The 21,738-nt window shown below is 38.2% G+C and overlaps 1 protein-coding gene across 1 annotated transcript; it reads left to right on the forward strand.

Moving 5' to 3' along the window:
• The first annotated feature begins 2,564 nt into the window (after nucleotides 1-2,564).
• Nucleotides 2,565-21,733, forward strand: snpha (syntaphilin a). Its single transcript, XM_079827117.1, has 5 exons — nucleotides 2,565-2,728; nucleotides 13,236-13,326; nucleotides 13,543-13,671; nucleotides 16,024-16,173; nucleotides 18,847-21,733. The coding sequence occupies exons 2-5, from the start codon at nucleotides 13,283-13,285 to the stop codon at nucleotides 20,153-20,155; spliced, it is 1,632 nt and encodes a 543-aa protein (XP_079683243.1). The 5' UTR covers nucleotides 2,565-2,728; nucleotides 13,236-13,282; the 3' UTR covers nucleotides 20,156-21,733.
• The last annotated feature ends 5 nt before the right edge of the window (nucleotides 21,734-21,738 follow it).

Consider the following 21,738-nt stretch of genomic DNA (forward strand, 5'->3'; position numbering starts at 1 on the left):
ATGAAGCAATGGAGGGAAAAACATTTGAGGATTTGACTCATTTAAGGGCTTTGCTGTGTCATTAATGTTCTTGGTTGGAAGAAAATTTGATGAATTTCTATTTTTTAAGTTATGAATCCCTGTGGAGACCTGCTTAAAACAATGAAATGCACTGGTATAGTGTTATACTGTTTCTAAAAAACTATATATATATATATGTATGTATGTATGTATATGTATTCAGATCTATATGAGCTGGGCTATAGCTATATCGTACTGTAGAGCAGCACATTGAATTGTCTGCATCAGATGATCATTAATTTGATTGTTTCAGTTTAACCAATTTAATGATCTTTGTTCAATATTGAAAAGTGAGTTGCAATGGCTTGAAAGTCGAGCATGAATAGTTAATTAGTCTTTTCTTCCTACAGTTTAATGTAGTAATAGTTAAGTTTTAAACAGTTCTGCTCTGTGTTGGTTATTTTGATCTGTATTTTCTTTTTTACCTGATCCTTAAAAACCATTAAATGTATAAATCAAATAAATAAGTAAATATTGCAAAACAAAAAATAAATAATTTACTGTTAATTTACTGTTGTTACAAACCATATGACATAATTTCACAAGCACTTAAGGAGAAGTTTAGCAGATTGTCCTGTGTGCTCTTTTAAAATGGAAATGGAGTGAATGGAGACAGATGCTATATTGAGTGCTGAGATAAAATATCATCATAAAATCGATATGAACCATTTCTGATCTCTAATCTGTCTCTGCATTATTGGTTCATAGAGTTCACTGTGTTCAAAGCCTACTGTATCATATTTGATAAATTAATTTCTAAGGCCTCTAAATATTTTCACCATCTACTACATGCCTTCTGTCATCTTTTTGATAGTTTATACTTTTTAGCAAGTAAAAGACCTTGTACAATTATACTAAAAAGTATCAGGTCGTGGAATCTTACTGATTTTTATCAAGTAAATGTTAGAAACTTGGCAACACTTATTAACTAACATGAACTAACAATGAGCAATACATTTGTTACAGTATTTATTAACCCTTGTGCATCAATTCGAAAAAGTTACACATAGGTCCATAAAAGACAAAAATGAATATTGGGAGCACAGACTTAAGTTTGGTCTAATTTTAAAGAAGACACTTGGCAGATTATCGTTGAAGTCAAAACAGTTTAAAAAGTGAAAGTTATAGAGGTGTAAGTTTATGAAAATGATTTATGAATAATATTTTATATAAAATGTGTATTTTATGAAACATGTTGAACTCTAAAACTGCTAGAAAATCATAGCCACAAATCAAAAAAAAAAAAAACCTGTGTTCCAAATTTGAGGTTCACATCTCAAAAAAGTAGCTCTCATTAAGATTTTGTTTGGGCGCAGTGACAACTTTTCCCCATTAGATGCCAGCATAACGCCACTGGGAGACAGCAGTTGGATTTGTTATTTGCAGTTGAGATTTTCTCTCTCAAATATTACAAGCACACACCCACACAATTTTTTTTATTACATACATACATACACACCACACTCTGACATCCATATTAACACCCCCACACAGTTACAGCTGTGTAATGTATCAAATTGGCTCTATAATATGCAAAAGCAGAAAACAGGAATACAGTGAGTATTTGCTTTATAGGCCAAACATAAGAAAAAAGAATAAAATATCATTTTGAAGCCTTGCTAGCGGAATGAAAGCCTTTTAACAAAGATTGCATCATTTTATACTTAAATGGATTAAAAATTGCAGGTTTAATGGGTTTCAATGGGGACAATTTTGTCCAAAAAGTAACGAGAGGAAGTACTAGTGGAAACTTATATTTTTTTAAAGGAAATGGGGGGTGAAATAGTAAAATTCCAATAAAAACACACACCTGTGCCAAAATGTATGTAGTTGTTAGCATTAACACAAAATGATAAAAATAAAAACTGAAAAAGCCAAAAAAATGTCCATGAGGATGCACAAGGGTTAATCTTTGTTAATGTTAGTCAGTAGGCCTACCATACTGTTGCAGTTTGGGCCTCTGAATAAAATTACATTTTTGTTTTCAAGTCCATATACTATGAGAGCCATACGTGCCTGATGTATTAAATATGATGCTCAAAAAACACAGGCATATTCAAACTTTTGTTTTTAAGATTTTTTTTTTTTTCATAAAATTAAAGGCCCTATAGATTCCATTTAAAATAAAAAATATATTCTGTTTACAGTATATGTACATGTGTAAGCTACATATGTGTAGTTTTGATGTGTTGGTGTTTTGAACTTGATCCAACAAAAAGTGGTACAAGCATAAGACTTAATCATGAAGACATGTTTACATAATTACATTTAATTGGGTTAAGCTGATGTCTTAAAGCAATCGCCACTGAAGAAAACTAACTTTTTAAAGGTTCAAAGCATCTAAATAGCGATATGTGCGCATACTTTGTATTGTAACTGTACACTAAAGTCCAGATTGCAAGATACCCCGAATCTCTATCCTCTTTTAACATTCGTTTCCTGCCCCTTTAAGAAACGCCGTTGCAGCGTCACGCAAATGCGTCGTTTCTGCGTTCGCAGGTCTCGTGCGCGCTCTCATCAGCAGCAGCAGCATCCATCCATCATCAACCGACCCGGGCGAAATGACGCGGCGCGCATCACCGGCCCGCGCGCAGGGCACAGCCAACAACACCCATGGACAAACTTCACTGGAATACCGCAAAGCAACGTCGACGGAAAAGCAGAGGATGTAAGTGACGTTCAACCCGGTCTGCTCTTCTGAGTCAATGATTCTCTCGACTTTTCATAAACTCGACTGTAATGTTATGATAGAAGCTTGATGTTCATCACCATCATAATGATTTGTGTATCATATGCAAGTGCGTTTCTCAGCATAAAACTGTTTGGACTAAGCTTCTTGTTTAGCCTAATATAGTTTTATGCCCAACAAAACCAACGACGCACTGTTGCAGCGGCGCGTTTCAGTCTCAGACAGGCGAATAGTATCTGCTGATATCTCACACTGTTACATAAGACCGACCGCTTGTGCCCTTTACTTTAGGGACGATTTACCTGCAACATATGGAGGGTGCTGACGTCATGCCGCTCTCCCACCATGGGTCCTGAAAAACCATGGAAGTTGTCCATGCAGAAATTAAGATATGTCTCAGAAATGTAGAATTTGGGAGCAAAAATGCCCGTATTGGGCATTTTTTTTAATGTTATTTATATTATTATTATTTTTTTATTGTAGTCTTGTCTTGCTATAGACTGAGTCTCTGCAGGCACCAAAGTGACCTGTGGCTGTCAGATATCGTTCAGAGGAAAGAATGTGTGGTTGTTTCAAATGAAAGTAAAATCAGCCCTTAAAACACTGCATGAAGCTCCAAAGCTTGACTGACCGCATTAAAATATTACTATGATCAAACAGAAAGAAAGGACAGTTGACCAAAATGTATTTTAGCCAAGCGTTTATTCTGATCTTGGGCATTATTTACAGGGACTTTTGTATTTGATGTTTTACAAAAAAAATTCTTAAAATTAAAGGGAGCAAATATTGCCCCTTAAAATGTTAATAGTACCATTAGTGAAAATGCTAATTAAAATTTTTTATGTGTATTTCCATTTACACATAATGGGCCCTATTTTACAATCTAAGCGCATGGTAGCGCATGGTGTAGGTGCACTTAGGGCAGGGGTGTCCAACCCTGGTCCTGGAGAGCTACCACCCTGCAGATTTTAGCTCCAACCTCAGTCTGGAGCTAATCATGGTGTTCAGGGTGCTAGATAATTACAGGCAGGGTTGGAACTGAAATCTGCAGGACGGTAGCTCTCCAGGAGCAGGGTTGGCAACCCCTGACTTAGGGTGTGTCCGAATCCACTTTTGCTAGCTTAAGGACAGGGGTAAAAAAGGGTTCCAAATGGTCCAAAAGGGTTGTACCTAGTCTCTTAAAGGTGCAGTGTGTAGTATTCATGAGGATCTATTGAGAGAAATGCAATATAATATACATAACTATGTTTCAGTGGTGTATAACAACCTTACATAATGAACGTTATGTTTTTATTACCTTAGAACAGGGGTTGGGAACCTTTTTTGACCAAAGAGCCTTTTTTTTTTTTTTTGGTAAATGCATTTTTCCAAAAGAGCCACAGTAAAAAATTCTATAAAATTATTATTAAAAAACATATTTTTTTTCAATAAAATTTCAACAGTAGTAATTATTAGGTCCATAACTAAAAACAAACAAATATGCAATATGAGTTATAAATCCTCTTTGTGTGTGTGAATGCACACAGTGCTTACATCTACTCTGTTTATGTGAATACTCGACTTGGCATTTTGATATATTTCTGTGTTTATTTGGTCGTTTAGGTGCACAACCGAAAACAAAGGCTACATTGCTTGTTCGTGTTGTGCTCGGAGCGCGCGCACAGCATCCTGTCAGTAATCCAGTTGTCTTTCGCAACTTAAGTGCAGGAGCTGTTGCCACAGAAACGTAAGTGGTTAGTTGATTGCTGTCGCGACACTTGCGAATAGCACTGAACACGCGCGGCCGGTACAACTTGAATATTATTATCATAAACTTTTCATTAACTTCGGTAGGCTGTACAACAAGGGAATTGTAATTGGCTGCCTTTTTCTGCAGAGAGCGGATCTCTGTTGATGTGTCTAATTTGTTTATCGATCATTTGTTCGTAAAAGATGAGAGACCTGGCGAGCCGCAGGATTTTTGTCAAAGAGCCAGGTGTGGCTTGCGAGCCATAGGTTCCCAACCACTGCCTTAGAATGAGCCATTTCTATCTACATACACCGCGAGTCCCCTTAGAGGGAAATCGTCATTTTGCGCCGTCATGTTTCTACAGTAGCCCTAAACGGACAAACTTCTCTACAGAGCACTCTCTGCTGTCCGACAACAACATTTTTGTCCTGTGTCGGCCACCGTAGCTTTTCTATGTGCTACGAAAGGGAGGGGTGAGCGGTGGGTGATTGCAATTCACAACCTCACCGCAAAAATTTCCACAATGCACCTTTAATGAGTCATGAGTGTAGCATGTAGAGGTCTGTAATTTTTATCAAAGGTACATTTCAGTTTTGACTGTTTTTAAACCAATCAGAGTCTCATCTCCCAGTTGCACTCACGCCATGGCGGATTCGCTATTTACATGGCAGAATTTGCGAGTGGATAGACTGAACTCATCTCCAGAGAGGAATCCTTTTTATTTTTAATATTTGGCACATTTGTGTGCTGCTGCATGTCCCTGTGTGTAATAAGCAGAGTGTATGCGCGTTGTAGACACGCCTATATGCGCATATTACTGACGCACCCTTTAAATAACACAAAAATACTGCGCTATTGACTTTAGACATTTTTAGGTCCTCAAAATGGCAACAATGCGCCTGAACACACCTGGTTTTCAGACCAGCACACCCATGGGCGAACAAATGGGCGTGAGTGCATTTGCTATTTAAACAATATGGCGCTGGATGTGAAAATGATAACTGCGTCGGGCTGAAACTAGCAAAAAACACTTGCCGTCGCATTGCGCCGGGTGTATGACATGGCCCCATATTGTCTTCAGAACAATTGAGCTAGAATTTAGATTTGAGACGTTCCAAAAAACATCTGACTGTGTACAATCAGTGCACAATCAGTCAAAGTCACCTTTGTTTCTATAGTGCTTTATACAACACAGATTGTTTCAAAGCAGCTTTACAGTGATAAACAGGAAAATAACTCAAAGAATTCAAATTTTTCAATTCAAGCCAATAGTGTCATTATTCAGCTCAATTCAGTTTAATGTTGATTCAGTTCAGTTGAATAACAGTGTAAATGTTGGCACAATTTGTCAATTATGAAACAAACTTGATTCAGCTATAAAGTAGCTCGGCAGAAAACAGTGGTTTCATCATCGTTCAAGTTTTATTGTCAATTAGTAGTCTTATTCTATAGAGTCACAGATTTACTTTTAGTCATATATACAGTAAATACTGCAGAAATGTTTTATATTAATATAACATAATAGCATTACTGAAACGTTCAATTTATTTCCAGGTTTAAATTAGGAAAGTCCCTGATTTTCAGTTTAGTCAGACTCCAACTGTATAATATATTAAAATTTACATTTATTAATTTAGCAGACAATTGAATCCAAAATTACAAATGAGGAATGCAACATAAACATAGTAACTTAAGAAATGCTGCAAAACAAGATTGTTCCGAGATTGTTCCGAGATTGCTCAAAGATGTGCAGACTAAAGGCCTAAATAAAGATAATGATGAAGATATTCTAAAAGTTATACAAATTGTTCCCAATATTAAAGAATAGCTTCACACCACAGCTATAACGATAACGGCACAGAGATACGATATCATCGGAACGATTGTATCCACCTGGGGCACGTTCAAGTTCAAACCGGTGCGCAACATTTTGCTACGTTTCCGGCCGGGTTGAACGATATGTTTCCTAGAAATGGTGTGCAACGGGGTTTGAGATACGTTTTCTCTTGTTTGGTGGGTGTGTCAAATATGTCAGCCCAATCAGCAGCAACATGTATATAAACCACGCGGTATTAAAGAGACACTGATTAATCTAACATAAAAATACTTTTCATATTTATATATATTGCTATTCTATTGTGACACTTTTATATACTCCTCTGATTTTATAATGGTAAATATTACAATACAATTGCACAACAAGAGGGATCAATGATAAGCCTAATACTCCTAATACTAAAATAATAAGGTCAAATAGATCATAACACTAGTCTCGGAGGTAAGAAGTGGATTATCCTTCACCTGAAATGTATGTATTTTCATCCTGAAATGCGAGGCAAATGTTGGATCACAATAATTAGGGACCACAAATCCCTTGACTCGATTGGGATGTTCTCTTTTATTCTGGAAGGCAATGAAAGTGACTGTAACATTGAGTGTATTTTGCAGTATTAACCACGCATTTATACCAATTTCATCAGGCTCTGAAAATTCTTCAAAAAGAACACAAAGAATGGCCTCCTCAGCTGCCATAGTTGCAACCATAGACCGTAAAAAACTCGACTCTTGCGTCATCAGAACAGGGTGTTCAACGCAGCACCTTTTTCTGTTTAAAAAACGTTTTGCAACACTTTGTCGGGGCTGAACGCAGCCCTGATGAATGATAAAAACATTGACAGCCAATCAGAATCCATCCTGCTGTAACAAGCTCGAACGATATTGTCCACTGGTGTCGGTGTATGCCAATATAGTTTTCTTTATCTTTATAGTTTTTGTTCTTGGTGTGAACAAGCCTTAAAACAGTAATGAAAGTGAGCAACAGGAAGTAGTTTGAGGGGGTTTGTTTAGGATGGAAAAGATGTTCAGGCCGGCTTTGGAACATATGGATTCCTTGTCTCCAGATATCATATCTGTGTTAATGTTAATCGTAGTGCAGACCTTATGTTGCATACTGTCCTGAACTGTACCCTGCTGTCTGACAGATGCTCTCAGGGGCTAAATATACAGCCATATCATACACATTCTGCTTATTTACTGTGGGAGGTTTTATTTTTCAAAACAGTGTCAGGAAATGTTATCATCATTCTTATATAATTGATCTTTTTTTGTTTCTGATGACAGTACAGACTTCTAAGTGAATCAACGTATTTGTCATTGCACATTGCGGATTGAAATAAACATTTTTTAGAGATGCAGAATCAGTCCAATCCAAACATATTGCAAAACTGCTTACAAAGGGGCCACTACTATCATCACATATTTATGGATGACTGATGAGATTCTTGGATAGTCAGGATGAAATATTCTGAGCTCTTCCATCAAATTATGCATACAAATTATCTAGAAGCACAGGTATCATAGTTCACACTAGCTTTGTCATGGCAGCCAGTGTTACGTCAGTCGCACCCACACACACACTTGTCACTCATGCCACCATAATATGCACCGGAGAGACAAACACTTTCTGTGAGTGTGTGAAGAATAGCTTGGTGCAAAGTGTGAAAGAATCCGTCAGCTGTGTGTGTGTGTGTGTGTGTGTGTGTGTGTGTGTGTGTGTGTGTGTGTGTGTGTGTGTGTGTCTTTGTCTAGTTCATTTTGTGTATTGTTCTGAATGTTTGGTTTACATAAGCTTTTATTGTCTTGCGAGTCATGTGGCATCCAGAATGAAATGCTCTCTGTCGGATTCTGTTCAGCATCTTGGGAATCTAATATTGTCTAGCATGTGTCTCTGTGGATTTGGTAGTGTAGTGGGATGCACGGATGCAATGTCTCCTAAAAATAAACACTTGTATTTGTGGCTATCAAATGACCACAGCAACTTACAGTTCAGCCAAAAATTGTGTCTTCATTCTGTTATTCTAAACTCTTGTGACTTTTTATTGTGGAACACAAAAGGTGTGTGGCTTCAGAATGTCATAATAACGTGGAATAAAGCACACAAGTGAGTATATATATATATATATATATATATATATATATATATATATATATATATATATATATATATATATATATATATATATATAACCACTTTTATGTTGTTTTTTTGTTATTTGTGTTTGCAAAATAACAGCGTGAACATTCTGCTTTTGTGTCGATGAAATATGCCTCTTCTATGATGTACATATTTTTTATGAATATGTAATCATGAATTAAAATTAATTGTAGTATTTTTATGGGGGAATAAGGTTAAAATTGTCTGGGTGATACAACTGTCTTAATATCATAATGATGAAAAAAAAGCCTCATTAAAACAACTAAATTCTTGATATGAAAACTTTACTCATAAGTAGTTTTGCATAATCTTTCATTGTTTTCTAAGGAAAATATACATTTACATTTACATTTATGCATTTTGGCAGACGCTTTTATCCAAAGCGACTTTGCATTCAAGGTACACATTTTACATTTAGTCAATTCTCACACACTATATATACACACACTATACAGTCATTTTCAAATGTATACCCTTTTTGTTCAAAAGTGACAGAAAAGACATTTATATTAAATGAGTTCTGTTTAATAAATGCTTTAATAAATTGAATAAATCCTTATTTAAAAACCTGAAAAAGAATCCTGAAAAAATCAGCATTGATGCTGAAAATTCGGCTTTGATCACACAAATAAATTGCATATTAAAATGTATTCAAATAAAATAACTGTTTTCTGTTTTCCCCCAATATTAATTTAATAGTTCACAATATTACAGTTTTTGTTTGAGCATAAGAGATTTCCTTCAAAAATTGTAAAACAAACATATTTTACAAACTTTTGACAGGTACTGTATTTCAAATAAATGCTGTTCTTTTGAACTTTGTTTGAGAATCATAAAAACAATTATCATGTTTTCAACAAAAATACGGGACCGCACAACTGTTTTCAACATTGATAATAATGAGAAATATTATTTGTGCATCAAATCGTCATTTTAGAATGATTTCTGAAGGAGCATGTGACACTGAAGACGCTGAAAATTCAGCTTTACCATTCCTGGAATAATTTTAAGATATATTAAAACACAAATTATAAATTGTAATAATATTTTTCACTATTAGTGTTCACTGTATTTTTGATCAAATAAATCAGCCATAGTGAGTATAAGAGGTGTATTTCAAAAACATTTATAAATCTTTCTGAGCCCTAACTTTTGAACGATAGTATATATATTTAAAGTCGGCATGAAGCAGAAGTTGCAATAGCCTTTTCTCCCCTATTTTGACATTTTTCAGAGTGAAAGAACTTCTCAAACAAGAACAAATGTAGGGTGGCACTTGATTTTCTCCATTGTGAATTGATTAGATGGTTGTGGTTTGTGTGGTTCGTGACAGGCCACCCTCGCGCCAGTAAACACGGACAATGTCACTGCAAGAGGGAAGGAAATATTTTGATTTAAAAAAAATTATGTTCATGGACAAATAATTGATTATAAACACGGCGATATTCATTTAGTGACTTTAAACAAATCTGATTCACTGCCTTTTCATATTTGAAAAACTATTTTCCACATGGTGCAGTCCACATGCAGAAATATACATACACCGATCAGGCATAACATCATGACCACCTGACTGGTGAAGTGAATAACACTTATCTCTTCATCACGGAACCTGTTAGTGGGAGGGATATATTAGGCAGCAAGTGAACATTTTGTCCTCAAAGTTGATGTGTAGGAAGCAGGAAAAATGGGCAAGCGTAAGGATTTGAGCGAGTTTGACAAGGGCCAAATTGTGACGGCTAGACGACTGGGTCAGAGCATCTCCAAAACTGCAGCTGTTGTGGGTGTTCCCGGTCTGCAGTGGTCAGTATCTATCAAAAGTGGTCCAAGGAAGGAACAGTGGTGAACCGGCGACAGGGTCATGGGCGCCCAAGGCTCATTGATGCACGTGGGGAGCGAAGGCTGGTCCGTGTGGTCCGATCAAATAGACGAGCTATTGTAGCTCAAATTGCTCAAGAAGTTAATACTGGTTCTGATAGAAAGGAGTCAGAATACACAGTGCATCACAGTTTGTTGCGTATGGGGCTGCATAGCCGGTCACAGACTAGTCAGGGTGCACATGCTGACCCCTGTCCACCGCCGAAAGCTCCAACAGTGGGCACGTGAGCATCAGAACTGGACCACGGAGCAATGGAAGAAGGTGGCCTGTTCTGATAAATCACGTTTTCTTTTACCTCTTGTGGAACGCCGGGTACGCGTGTTTTGCTTAGCGGGGGAACACATGGCATCAGGATGCACTATGGGAAGAAGGCAAGCCAGCGGAGGCAGCTTTCAGCAGGATAATGCGCCCTGCCACAAAGCAAAAACAACTTGGCCTCCAAATTCCCCAGATCTCAATACAATCGAGCATCTGTGGGATGGGCTGAACAAACAAGTCCGATCCATGGAGCACTTCACAACTTACACTAACCCTAGGACACTAACCCTAGGGTTAGTTCACCCAAAAATGAAAATTCTGTCATTAATTACTCACCCTCATGTCGTTCGACACCCGTAAGACCTCCGTTCATCTTCGGAACACAAATGAAGATATTTTTGTTGAAAGCTGATGGCTGAGAAAGGCTTCAGACAGGCCTCCATTGGCATTCAGTACATTTACACTCCCAAGACCCATAAAAGGCACTTAAAACGTTGTTACAAAGTCCATCTCACCACAGTGGCTCTACAATAATTTTGCGATGCGACGACAATAGTTTTTGTGTGCAAAAAAAAATCAAAATAACACCTTTATCCAACTTGTTCTTGTCTTCCGTGTGTGCCTCCACGACTTATGCGCGAGAATATGACGTAGCGCTGGGGTTCGGGAATCCATGAAATGCACACTTAAGCCCCATTTTGAGCACTACGCCGAGACCTAAAGCACGATCAATGTAGAATTCAACAGCTTAGATACGCGCATCTTCCTCTGCTTGTAAACAAATCGCTTCTGGGTCATGTGTCCAAACGCCGGATCTGCGTCATATTCTCGCGCATGCGTCGTGGATGCACACACGGAAGACAAGAACAAGTTGGATAAAGGTGTTATTTTGATTTTTTTTGCGCAAAAAAACTTGTCGTCGCATCGTAAAATTATTGTATAGTCACTGTGGTGAGATGGACTTTGTAACGACGTTTTAAGTGCCTTTTATGGGTCTAAATGTACTGAATGCCAATGGAGGCCTGTCTGAAGCCTTTCTCAGCCATCAGCTTTCAACAAAAATATCTTCATTTGTGTTCCGAATATGAACGGAGGTCTTACGGGTGTCGAACGACATGAGGGTGAGTAATTAATGACAGAATTTTCATTTTTGGGTGAAGTAACCCTTTAAAGGATATGCTGCTAACATCTTGGTGCCAGATACCACAGCACACCTTCAGGGGTCTAGTGGAGTCCATGCCACGATGGGTCAGGGCTGTTTTGGCAGAAAAAGGGAGACCAACACAATATTAGGAAGGTGGTCATAATGTTATGCTTGATTGGTGTAGCTGAATTTTGAGCATCATTACTCCAGTCTTCAGTGTCACATGATCCTTCAGAAATCATTGATTTGCTGCTCAAGAAACATTTATGATTATAAATGTTGAAAGCAGTTGTGTAAAAAAAAATTGAATTCTTTGATGAAAAGAAAGTTCAAAAGAACAGTATTTATCTGAAATAGAAAGTGGTATTTATTTATTTTTTAAATCAGGAAGTTATTTCATAGAGAGGAGCCCCTCATGTGTGTCATGGTCAGTAACTCTTTTAATATACACAGCCCAGCCAATCAACAGTCTCTCTTTGGTTTAAATAGGTAAATGTTCTTCTAACCCTTATTGATGGAGTGTGTAGCTTTTCATTTCTTTTCATATTCCAGGATGACAATGTCATATTCATCAGGCTCAGACTGTGAAAGAATGGTTGGGAGGGAGCATGAGCAATCATTTCTCTGAGTCCAGGGGTCCGTTCTTTGTACGTCGCTAACTCGGTTGGATTCGATTGTTGACGATTTGGCATGATCTTGGTTTGTTTGGTTCTTCGACGCTCATCCTGGACTTGCTGTCATAGCAACAGGTCCGTAAACTGAAGCCTGCTCAGGAGCAGACTTATTTTATGTAAACAGGATTAGATTGCATATTTTGAAGTGCCTTTGTATAATGTATAATGTTGTGTAGTCTATAATACTATAGACACAGCCACTTGATTGAGAGATACATTTTTTTGATAGAATAATTACTTAGATAGAATATTTTTTTAATTTTTTTATTATTCAAGTTTTTCGCCAGATGGCTCTTTTTTTATTATATGATGTCATTACGTTGCTGTCTTGCCGCCAGCCAATCGCTGCATTGCTTGTGGTTTCGAGTATCGATACATCTGCCCTCTTCAGGGAACACAGGAACGTGCAGTAATCTCAGAAAATCCAGATATTTTTATCCAATCCGCAAATTCGTTTGAAGAACCAAATTAGCCAGAGATCGGTTAGATCTGGGATCTGTCCAATCATCTTAGATGTTTTAAGCGATGTACAATGGACCCCAGACCTTAAAGTCATTGAAAGTCTTTGGAATGTGCTGGAGGAGACTTTACAGAGTGCTGGACTCTTGCATTGTCAATACAACATCTTGACCAAAACTCGTTGCATCTCTTGATAAAAAGGACATCACAACATTTATTTCCATGAAGAGGTGCATACATTTTTGGTCAAGATCTTGAATTGACAAGGACTTGTCCAAGAGACCAACATCCTGTCTTATCTGTTTGGTACTGACTATATTTCATATTCTGTGGTGTATGTGTGTTTTAGAGAGATCTGTCCTGAGGAATCCTTGTAATTGTGCTGTGTCCTTACCCATGTCCCTCCCAGCGAACCGAAAGCCATCTGCTGGTTCCCGCAGGTAATGCTACCCGCCTTCTGTAACATGCATAATCAAACACATTGATAGTTTTCAAATTATTACAATGTGATATATTCATTCAGCACCAGTAGTGTGAATTCCTTTAAAACACATCCAGTGTAAAAAGTTTGTTTTTCACTGTGACAGCATGTTTGATATCGACGTCAGAGCTCAGCTGTCACTGTGTGTGCGTGTGTGTGTGTGTGTGTGTCACAGAAGGTCTGCTGCCCCAAGCAGCACTCGACACTCGCATGGGGACTCGACTGTCCGTGGCAGTTACTCAACAGCATCCTGCAAGTGCACAGAGAGCAATACTGTACCACGCTCCAACCCAGCCACACCACGGTGAGCAACACACACACTCAAAGGCAAATTAGATTTATCTTCCATCAGGGTCATGTTCCAGATTTTGTATGATGGCCAAAAGTACAGTACAAAAATAGAATTAATGGAACAGACATGACACCGTATCCTTTTATAAGTCTGGTTACTTGTGTCTGAAATACTGATGTGATTGTTATGGAAGCTTGTTTCCGCCACAGAATTTAAAAAAAAGTAATTTTGCGACTTTTTATCTCATAATTCTGACTTCATAACACAAATCTGACTTAACTCGCAATTCTGACTTTATAACTCGCAATTATGACTTTATGACTCGCAATTATGACTTTATAACTCGGAATTCTGACTTAATAACTCACAATTATGACTTAATAACTCGCAATTCTGACTTTATATCTCGCAATTCTGACTTAATATTCTGATTTTGTATCTCGCAATTATGACTTTATAACTTGCAATTCTGACTTAATAACTCGCAATTCTGACTTTATAACTCGCAATTCTGACTTTATATTTCGCAATTCTGACTTTGTATCTCGCAATTCTGACTTTATAACTCGCAATTCTGACTTTATAACTCGCAATTCTGACTTTATATTTCGCAATTATGACTTTATGACTCGCAATTATGACTTTATAACTCGCAATTCTGACTTTATAACTCGCAATTCTGACTTTATATTTCGCAATTCTGACTTTGTATCTCGCAATTCTGACTTTATAACTCGCAATTCTGACTTTATAACTCGCAATTCTGACTATAACTCACAATTATGACTTTGTATCTCGCAATTATGACTTTATATCTCGCAATTATGACTTTATAACTCGCAATTATGACTTTACAACTCGCAATTATGAATATATTTCGCAATTCTGACTTTATAACTCTCAATTCTGACTTTATAACTTGCAATTCTGACTTTATAACACGCAATACTGACTTTATAACTCACAATTCTGACTTTACAAGTCGCAATTCTGACTTTATAACTCGCAATTTTCAGTTTATATTTCGCAATTCTGAGAAACAAAGTCAGAACTGCGAGATGTAAACTCACAATTGTGAGATAAAAAGTCACAATTATCTTTTAAAATGTTTTATTCTGTGGTGGAAACAAGTTTCCATAGATATTGTGCATATTGGAATAGTTACACAAAAATTTAAATGATGTCTTTATTTACATCCCCTCATGTCATTCGAACCTGTTTTACTTTCTCTGCAGAACATAAAAGGAGATATTTTGTAGAATATACAAGCTGCTCTTTTCTATGTGAAAGTGAATGGGGACTGGGGACTATCAAAAAAGGACAAAAAAGCACCAAAAAGTGACATGTGAAGGCAAAGTATGGTAACCCATACTCGGAATTTGTCCTCTGCATTTAACCCATCCGAGTTAGTGCATACACATCCGGATTAGTGAGTAGTGAACACACACACACTGCAAACCGTGGACACACATACCCAAAGCAGTGGGCAGCCATTTTGCTGTGGCGCCCCTGGAGCATTTCCTTCCGGCATTGAGAATTGAACCCACAACCTTCTGTTACCAGTCTGACTCTTAACAACCTTTAACCACAACTGCCCATGAAAAGTACTTGCACACTATATTCCAAGTAATGAAATCATGCAATAGTTGTTATTCTCTGAAAATCTTCTCTTCCTCTGTAGATCTCAGTTGAGCTTGTGCAATTGACTCGCAATGTAATTTTTTTTATTAAGATTTTTGTGAATGAGACTGGTGTTGCACATTGACGTCTTCACCAATTACAAATTGCACACTGTAGAGATGGACTGGCTGGCAATAAAACCAACCACATATTCAGGGTCACTATATTGTCTGACCGAACAGCTTCTCAAATGTACAGCACTAATGTAGAAGTTGCCAGTCACACACAGATGTAGAGCTATTTTAGCTCGAGTGAATCCCTGATCAAAGTAAAAAACAATTTGTTCACTGATGATGCTGAAGGATTGCTCCAAGCTTTTGCTGCCCCTGGTACAATAAAAAACATGCTATGGCGAGTACATGGAAAAAAGTTGTGATCAAAAGAAATCAATATCTTGGGAAAATAGCTGTTTTACTTCGAGATCACAAGAAAACAAGTAAGAAAAAAGTATAATGCATAACCTCTTAGAGCTTCTGTAATTGTCTCTTCAGCAGAAATAAACAGAAATACAGAAGAATCTGTTGCCTTTTGTGTAAATGTTTTTTTTTCATTTACACTCACACCATTTGTCGAGCCTAATAATTACACTTGGACCTGTTTAGTTTTATCTGTACCGTTAACCGTTTTTAAAATGATGAGATTAATCACAATGAAATATGATGTATTCCTTGCTCTCTGACCCAGACGGCAGGCACAGTATGCAACCTGTAGTGAGAATCACGGGATCCGACCACCAGCTCCTGAGCAGTATCTCACTCCACTGCAGCAGAAGGAAGTGTGTATTCGTCACTTACGAGCTCGGCTGAAAGAAAATGTGGAGAGGCTTCAGGACCGGTCAGTCTGTCAATGTGTCAGTGGAGTTTTTTAGCTTCCTGCCATTTTATTAGTACAAGATCATGTTCTGTGTATCATTCATGTACACACACACACATTCATTTTTTTTAACCTTTTTTATGTAAGGTTATATATTTAAACAAAATAAGAACATTTTGGACATCTTCATTCTGTTTAAAAGTTCACATTTTCACAGATTCTGCGAGGGGTTCACATACTTTTTCTTACAACTGTATATGTCATGAATTTATCCAATTATTTTAAAAGAAAATAATGCACATGGTCACAAAAATATGCATGTCATGATCAGGGCTGGACTGGGAATAAAATCCGGCCCACAAGTTCCCCCCACAAGTGAATGTTTTTGTTAGGGTTTATAAATTAATGAATAAAACTAGGACAGGGACTTCTGTCAAATAGAAATGCACTTGACAGTAAAGCACTGATTTTGAGCCAGGAAAAGTAAATTTACTGCTATTAAATGCTGTCATCATTTTCTCACCCTAATGCCGTTCCAAACCTGTATGACTTTCTCTCTTCTGTGAAACACAAAAGAAGATATTTTGAAGAATGTTGGCAACCAAACCATTTTGGTTACACTTGACTTCTACTGTATGGACAAAAACACAGACTGTTCAACAGAAAGGAAGCCATTCAGGTTTGGAATGACATTAGGTTGAATAAATGATGACAATTTGGGTTGAACTATCCCTTTAAAAACAATAACATTTTTAAAGAGTTAACACCCAATGTATCTTATGTAATATCTATCTTTTATGAGGCTTTCATTGAATTAACAATTTACTTCAATGAAAATTCATCAGAACTATTGAAAAGTTCATAAAACATATTTAAAGAGTGTGGCGGAGGGGGCGTGGTTCCGCCCTCTCTCTCCCGCTGCAGACCTCGCGAAACCACGCCCCCTCCGCCACAAAGAGAAAAAAGCTTTGTCTTTATTTCATGGGATCCAGGCTTTAAAGCTGTTTTGTTTAATCATCCTTTAATTGCCCTTATGCAATTTACCATGGTTTAACTGTAAGATGGTAGTCACTGGTAAAACCATGCTCCTCATCACCATGGGTAGGCCTATATGGTTTCTAAACTAAATAAATAATAATGAACTATAAAATTTGCAATAAAAATATTGTAAACATGTAGACAATACAAAAACTGCCTCTATAAAAGTGATTTATCTTCCGCAATACTTAATTATTTAAATAATAATAGCAAAACACCATATTTCTTTAGTGTTAGTAGCTGCAAGGTCAATTACTATAAAGGTGGTGGTGCTGGATTGACAAGTTTGTCAATCCTGTGATGTTCCCATATCACATGACTGTATAACACAAGATTCAGAGACAAATCTGAATGATCAAGCGACTTGAGCTGTTTATCTCTTCATAGTTTGGCAGAAATTAAGCGCACGTTTGTCAGTGGCAGCGTTGTGTGGGTATTTGCATTTTGTAGTTTCCCATGCACTCCAATTAAAAAAAAAAGAAAAAAGTCTAATATGAGGGAGGGGGAGGTCTCTCTCGCTTTGGCCTGTCAATTCAGACGACACACCAATAGTCCATTTTCCCTAAATGATGGGTCAGTCTGTGGCCAAAAACAAAACAAAAAAACTTATATCGGCCCACCGGGAAAATGCCCGGTATGCCCGATTTCCAATCCAGCCCTGGTCATGATGTCATTAACCCATATATATTGTGGTGGCCAAACTTATTAGAACACCCGACAGATCTGAAAATATTTACCTTTTTTGCCTCCAAAACGTGATTTCATAATGTTCATAAAACATGCAGATGGTTGCTCTGACCATCAAATATCAGATGAAGTGAGTCGTACTGTTTTTATCCACTTTTAACTTTAGTATTTGGTATGTCCACCTTTTGCAGCAATTACAGCAGCCCATCTCTCTGGCATAGTGTCAATATATTTCCTCTGAGAACTTCAACACTAATGTTATACCATTCCTTCTGCAACTGAAGCCAATGGCTTTCTTTTGAATGTACAATAGATCTGTCCAGTTTATTTTCTAACTCGCCCCTAATGTGCTCGATGGGGTTGAGGTCTGGACTTTGAGGGGGCCAGTCCATCATTTTCAGTGTTCCAGCAGATTCCTTCAATCGCAGGTAGTTCCGGCAATAGTAAGAAGAATGTTTTGGGTCATTGTCCTCTTGGAAAATAAATCCAGGGCCAATAAGATGACTCCCAGATGGCAAGTGTTCTAATAATCTTGGCCACCACTATAGCGGAACCTACCCTGTGTGGGAAAATATATTTCCCTACTAAATGGTAGATGAAAAACAGATCCAAATTCATGGTATTCAGAAAACAGTTGGCGAACAGTACCTGAATAACAAACTACTTCTGGGAGATTATGAATTTTGAATCTGACGAACACATTACTATCCCACAAGGCCACAGGAGAGAAGTTGTGAATGGCAGTGAAGCAATGCAACTGACACTGTAGGTCACATGACAGTGACAACATGGCGGATGTAGTAAATTCGGATTGTATTCATACTACCAATACTCATACTATATAGAACATACTACGTGTCCATTAAAAAAGTATGTTTTAAACCAGATGTAATGCCTACTAAACCATATGCGCATTCGAAAGCAGCAGCAGATTTATTTCTATGCCCTTGTTTTTTTGTGCCACGGCAGAGACTCTGAGATCGAGGAGTTACGGATACAGCTGACTAGGATGCAGGAAGACTGGATAGAGGAGGAATGTCATCGCGTAGAGGCCCAGCTGGCCCTAAAAAAGGCCCGGAAGGAGATCCGGCAGCTTCAGCAGGCTGTTGAAACTGTTAAGCCCAATCTGGGGGTCCATGAGGAAGATCAACAGGACTGTAAGTCTGAAGGTCTAGGTGTCTGTAAAATAGGCCAACGATTTGGGGCATCTAGGTCTTGTGGCTGCTCTCCAGCCCACACCATGAGTCGCAGCGCCACCTTCACCAGGTTAAGCAGTGATACGTCACCTGTTGCTACAGATCGCAATGGGAACATATGTTCTGATCGCTATATTCCCGCCAACAGAGGGGCAATGACGCTACCGAGAGGTGATGGACGTACTCATCTACTTCTGGAAGCAGCATTGCTGTCTGAACAAGTCCCTCACACGACGCTATGCTCCACTTTGTCGCGATCATCCACCTGCGAGAGATTGTGCAGCGGAGAGACGGTGTTGCCCGTTAGCCGACCCTGCCATGCAGTTAACAACCACTGTAGCTGTGGTCCACATGCCTACCTCCCACACCACCATCTGTTTCTGCACCTCCCACAGGAGGAAGCACCACCTCCTATTCCACCTCCACCTCCGCCACCACCGCCAACAGCACCCCCAAGTGCATCCGAAGTAAGGGACAGGCCAGGATACCGGTCACAGGCCTGTAGCCCCACCATAACCTGGATCTCCGAAGAGTGCGGAGGAGAGGAATTGAGCGTCATCACTTCAGCAACTTGCGCACCAGACCTTACTTTAGCTGAACCACATGTGTTTTCGCCATCCTCAGCCACTACTTCACCTGCTCAGATGTCTTGCATTACAGAAACTTTACCGCTAGACAGCACAGTTGAATTTACATCATCAACAGTGACACCAACAGTGCTGACCAATCCACAGGTTCAGCAACCTTGTCCCAGAGCGTCACCACCTCTCGAGCTGCCACCACAGGAGACAACGGTAGTAAAGGTCAATGATGAAGATGGAGTGGGGGAGGATGAAGGATCAGCTCCCCCTCAGAGGAGCCACTGGAGCCGCTATTTCCTGATCGACTTCCTAGCGGTGGCCGTTCCCGTAGTTCCGACATTGGCGTGGCTTTGCCGAGGGCCACGGAATGAAGGCATGCCCATGTATAACATGAGTTCCCTGTTGCGTGGGTGCTGTGCCGTCGCGCTGCACTCTCTTAGACGGGTTGGCAGTGGCTGTGGTCGCAGCCCCTCAGGAACAGGAAGAGCGACACCTATCTGATAACGTAAGCATTACCGTACCGTCAAAAACTGGACCTTGTGTGGACTCTGTCCTTGATCTCTCAGTAGGTAGGCCTAAATCTGGGACAAAGATCGAAGGAATGTGGCCCTAATTTGCACAGACACAAGTTTCAAGGCTCATTTCCACCATTTGTTTTCCTTTTCCTTCTGGTTCTCTTATCGGCATCATTTCCTCCCTTTCCTGGCTGCAACTCAGCAAGCAGTACACAGTCAAAAGTAGCTGCAAACAGCAATGACCAAGCTAGTCCAAGCTACCACAATGAACATAAGTTTAGGCCTTTTAAGCACAATTTAAAAAAAGAATAATACTTAAATAATTAAATGCCTTAAGTTATTTTTATTCAGTTCATTTACTCGCTTACATTAGGCATGAGTCATGAATGTGTAAATAATTTAAAATATTCTTAAAATGTTCTATTGAACTAAATTCATTCTGCTCATGGCCCATTCACAGGAAAACTTGTAACTTTAAAGTTTCATGTAACTTTAGGTAGTTTATATAGACATGGGTGCAATTTGTTCTTCATGAAAAGAGGCCATTTCAAGTCCATAGCCCAAGCAAATTAGCAGGACTAGGCTTTAAAATGTTAAACCTTTACATAACTGTAGCCAAGTAACCATTGTGCCAGTCCATCCATTTTCATGAAATATTAACCCAAGAAGCAATATGCATTCAGAAACTGTTTGGATTTCTAAAAATATGCTTCATTCATTACATAGAATTAAAACTTCACATTAAAATGTGTGTGGATCACTACTCTGTCATTCTAGACTTATGTGCAAAAGGAATTTTGAAACAGTTATACTGTGCATTTGCATAATATTTATGGAATTTGAATTGTATTATAGCTTGTTTGGTACAAATGTCCAATTCTATTGATTAAGCAATGGAAGGTGATGGCCTAAGATGACTTTATTAATCTGTTCTTTGGGTGGTAGGTTTTCAGTTCTTTTTAACTCAGTCTCAGGTGGAACTCAGGTGAATAGTACTAGAGAGGATGCGGAATTAGTCAAAGCCCATGCCAAAACATTCATTCATTATACCAATAGTTGTCAACATGTACATTTACATGTCATAAAATAATTGTTTTTAGATTTTTCTTTTATTAACGCATCACTTCCAAACCAATGGAAGCTATTGCATCTAACTATTGCATGCATCCAGATTTCAGTAATGCAATCATGTAATTAATTCATGCATTTGTAAAACAAAGTCTTGTTTATTTGAAGTAAAACAAAAGAACAAAACCGGGTAAACATGGCGTTCCAGTAGATTATTGTAAGGGCTTAGAATGCATGTTGGCACAATAATTCCTCGTAGTTATCAGTAAACTATCAAGTAGACATTTGAATAAATATCTTGTGCTGATTTGAAGAGCAACATTGCAAAGTATGATTGTGTATTTAGACAGAGCCCATCAACATTGTTGATTGTTTGGTTCAGTTGCACCTTGGAAATAAAAGTATTTCATTAAAATGACATGGCTTCTGTTGTGCTAATGACTTTTTTTATTTGCCATGTCTTAATCCATCCTCAAATAAAGCAGAAAGCGGTGACAAAAC

The sequence above is a fragment of the Gobio gobio genome, assembly GCF_949357685.1.
Source record: "Gobio gobio genome assembly, chromosome: 10".
Lineage (NCBI taxonomy): Eukaryota > Metazoa > Chordata > Actinopteri > Cypriniformes > Gobionidae > Gobio > Gobio gobio.